A 4,262-nucleotide genomic window follows, 5' to 3' on the forward strand; every position below is an offset into this window, starting at 1 on the left:
AATGAAACTGTTTCATGTATTTTTCTAACATTAATGAAACTGTTTCATGTATTTCTCTAAAATTAAAATAATGAAGATGATAATATCTATGATTAACATCCTCCACAATAAAAATGATTAATCAACCTCTCATAATTACAAAAAAAATGAACAAAATAAAAAATTATGATTGGTTGAATGCAGTTTGCACGGTTTGTACAAATTGAATGGTTTGCATTTGATCGCTCCTATATATATATATATATATATATATATATATATATATATAAACATTCTTTTAGAAAAGGTATACCAGTCAAAATTACCAAAAAACCAATAAGCATTTTGTGTATTTCAACTTTATTTTTTAGAGGGTGGATACATACAATTAATAAAGCATTGCTTGGAAACTCCAAATGACACCATTTAAAGATTTCAAATTCAACAACAATTAGAATACATTTACTTCAACAATTATTTTCTTGTAGTTAATTAATATTGTATTTTAGAGACTAAATATCAACAACAATTACAATACATTTAAAAACCATCATATTACTTTCATTTTCTAAATATTATAAAATATAATTCCCTATTGAACCCACATTACAATTTAGGGTATCAAGTTCATTAATTAATTACAAGTTTTACAACAAAAAAAACCCTAAGTTCATCCCCAATATTTTCTTCTAAATTTAAAGGGATTCTTTTTTCCGCTATTTCAGATAAAAGTTTAACATATCGTTCGGAGCAAATTCTTTTCAAATATTTAGAATTTCTAAAATAACATAACTGTTGTAATTAATTAATCGGAAGGGCAAAGCCATGAATCTACATTACCTTGAGTTTGATCGCCACCATTTCTTGATGAACTAACATTCTCTAAACCCTTCTCCGTTTGATGATCAAAATCTAAAGAGTTCAACTTATACCCATCAACTTTTGGGTTATTATGATTACCTCCACTAAAATTCACCAAGTTCTCATTTTGGTCCCTCCATCTTGTTGAAGAACTTGGAAACCCACTTAGAAGATCCGATTGTTGATTATCAGACTTTGTTGTACCCAAAATGGGTGAATTTGCTTGCTGAGGAATCTTTGTTTGTAAAAGAGATTGAAACGAAAATACGGGGTTTTGTGAAGTCAACAGAGTTTGGGGTTGTTTTTGGAAACTCTGAATATCAGAAGGGGGTAATTGGTAATTACTTGAGGAAGCATCCACCGAGGAAATAGAAGGCTGTTGTTGTAGCTGAATTTTCTGCGGCGACGGCCGTACAGGATACAGCGGCCCTATCCCACCACCGCCGAAAAGATCAAGGCGGCGGGAGAACGGTGAAGAAGAGGAGGCGGAGAAAGGTGCAGTAGGGATGCCGGTGAATTCTTGAACCATTTGCCGGAAATTAGTGGTGTCGGTGGTGAGAACAGTTGTGGGTGCTCGCCGGGAAGCTCGTGTACGCTTCTTTGGATTCTTGGTTGTAACTCCGACTTGATGATGATCGGAAACACGACCCGGGTTTGCATTTGAACTCACCGGCGGCGACTGGTTAGCGTACATGCCTTGCTGAGAATTCAAGTAGACGTCGTCGTTTTGGGTTGCACCAAAGCCGGTGAAGGTCGGATCGGGTCGTACGTTTCTGGACCAAACAGGATCATAAACCGGGTTTGGATTGGTTGAGTTCGAAGGTGCAAAATACGAAGCTGAGGAAGGATTAAAGAAAGTGGTATCTAGGGTTCGATGATGGTGAGATGAGGAAGACGACGGTGGTGGTTGGAGAATCGGATTGTGGTTAAAGTGGGAAGAAGAATGGTTTAAGAAGGAAGAGATGGAGTCAGTTCTTGAATCATAGTCTTCATCAGCAGCAGTAGCAGCAGCACCGCTTCCGCCTCCGCCACCGCCACCAACACCGCCGCTTGAAGACTGTAAACTGCCACTATTACCAGAATCCATAGGGAAAAAGGTGATGGGATGGAAATGGAAGAGAAAAGAAAGTAGAATTATGGGTTTATAGGAAGAGGATCTGGTTGTTGAAGAAGAAGAAGAGGAGAAAAAAAGGAAAGAAAGAAAGGAAAAGAGGAGTTATTTAAGGAAGAAGGAAGATATGAAAGAGAAAGGTAGAAAGTGGTTTTATGTTGATGCTCCCTGTTTTCACCCTTTGCTTTTCAAGGGTATTAATGTCCATTAACTCTCTCTCTCTCTCTCTCCCTAATATTAATATATATATATATATATATATATATATATAAAAGCTTTGGTTATTATACAATTCATAATATTTGTGCAACTAATACAACTCAATCTTAATCGTTCATTTCATATAATTAATATGTGATTTCATAAAAGTTTTGATTGTTTCATAATATAAAATATTGATCATAATTAATGAACCATATTCATCTTCCATAAATATTCAAATCATAATAAWTGAACTCTCATCATTTTCATAAATATCTCAATTTATTGGGTTGTATTAGTTGTACAAATGCAACAGGTTGTATTTGAAACAAACTCTCTCTCTCTCTCTCTCTCTCTCTCTATATATATATATATATATATATATATGGTTAGGTTCATGTGAGACAAAGAGTTTTTCGTGAGACCTGTAAGACCAATTTATGTTCATTGATCAACTTTATAAGCTAATGATCTAATGGTCTAAAGTTGCACGGTAGCAATTTTGTAATTATTGAGAAGTCTCGTGGTAATTTTGTGATTATGAATATTTAGATTATAGATCTAATCCTGTTTGGTCTAGTATATATATATATATATATATGTGTGTGTGTGTGTGTGTGTGTAGATTTGGGATCAAGTGAGACCAAGGTTTTTCATGTGACCCATAAGACCAATTCTCAACCTTGGATTATATCTATAGTCTAAACATTCATAATCACAAAATTGTCACGAGACTTCTCAATAATCACGAAATTGTCACCGTGCAACTTTAGACCATTAGATCATTAGCTTATAAAGTTGATCAATTAACATAAATTGGTCTTACGGGTCTCACGAAAAACTCTTAATCTCGCGTGAACCCAACCCTATATATATATATATATATATATCATAATTTGATAACTTTATAAAGTTATGTGAATATTGAAAATCAGTACATCATATGTTATATCATCTGATATTTTTTTTCATCTAACGCTAAGATTTAGTTTTAATTAACGTATATAAAGAAGATCATCTTGTTTTTATTTTGTTTGAAGTGTCTTTTGGGTTTGACCCGGTAAATACCCAACATGGCCTTTCATTTTGATTATAGAGAGAGAAAGAGAAACTTTGCCCCAATCAAGCGAAATGAAATTAAATTATGGGTGTTAACTTTACGCATCCTCTTTATATTAGAATCTGGTTAATTTATACATTGAAAATGTAAAAAGTAAGTCCTAATGTTGATTTGTACGATGAAGAAATTAGTAGATACATCTTATTTAACCTACCTCGTATATGATTGTTTCACATGTATTTGTTTTACAGTGAAATTTTTTACTTATTTTTGAAATTAAAAATACACTCAGAAAGTTTCACATTATAAACCATATACATATGAAACAAACACATTATGAATCAAATATATATTAGTTCATATTTAAAACACTAGACATGGACGGAAAAAAATACGCAATAATAACTTAATTCTCATATTTCTCACAATTTATGGGGTTTACATATGAGCATGCCTATTATATAAAGAGAGAGGAGGATCAAATGAGAACATGATCAAAATAAGAGAACAAGAAAACAATGAAATCGCATGTGACTTTACATATGATTAGGGAACACGATCAATGCAAGGGTGAACAGACGACTTAGTGCGCGACCTAATAAGATTGTGGTCAAAGTCACGTGAATCTCATATTATTTTACATTATTTGACCGTTTTCATATGTTAACCCGTGTAATTCACATATGAACTGTTTTAGTTGATTCACATATGAACTAATTAAGTAATTCACCTATGAACCCTTGTGATTCATATATGAACAAATTAACTAATTCACATATGAAACCATATGATCTAAACATGAATTAATTAACTGATTCATATGTGAACTAATTAACGGGTTCACATATGAACATATATTTCATATGTGAATCATACGGGTTCACATATGCACTCGTTTGTCACCTATTTGTAAAAGTTACAAACCTATCCCTCTATCTTCCGAAAAACATGAAACACTCTTTGTGATTCCCTGTTTCGCAATAGAAATGTAGTTATCAACCGAACCTGCCCACATGTATATAGGCTCTTAATCATTTGAGAACTCTTAAA

At 33.1% G+C, this 4,262-nt stretch overlaps 1 protein-coding gene across 1 annotated transcript; it reads right to left on the minus strand.

The window, feature by feature from the left end:
- Positions 1-784: 784 nt before the first annotated feature.
- LOC112510858 lies at positions 785-1,927 on the minus strand. The gene has a single exon (XM_025116207.1). It carries the CDS (start codon positions 1,925-1,927, stop codon positions 785-787), a length of 1,143 nt encoding a protein of 380 aa, XP_024971975.1.
- Between the last annotated feature and the right edge of the window lie 2,335 nt (positions 1,928-4,262).

Source organism: Cynara cardunculus (genome assembly GCF_001531365.2).
Source record: "Cynara cardunculus var. scolymus isolate 2C chromosome LG 4, CcrdV1, whole genome shotgun sequence".
NCBI lineage: Eukaryota > Viridiplantae > Streptophyta > Magnoliopsida > Asterales > Asteraceae > Cynara > Cynara cardunculus.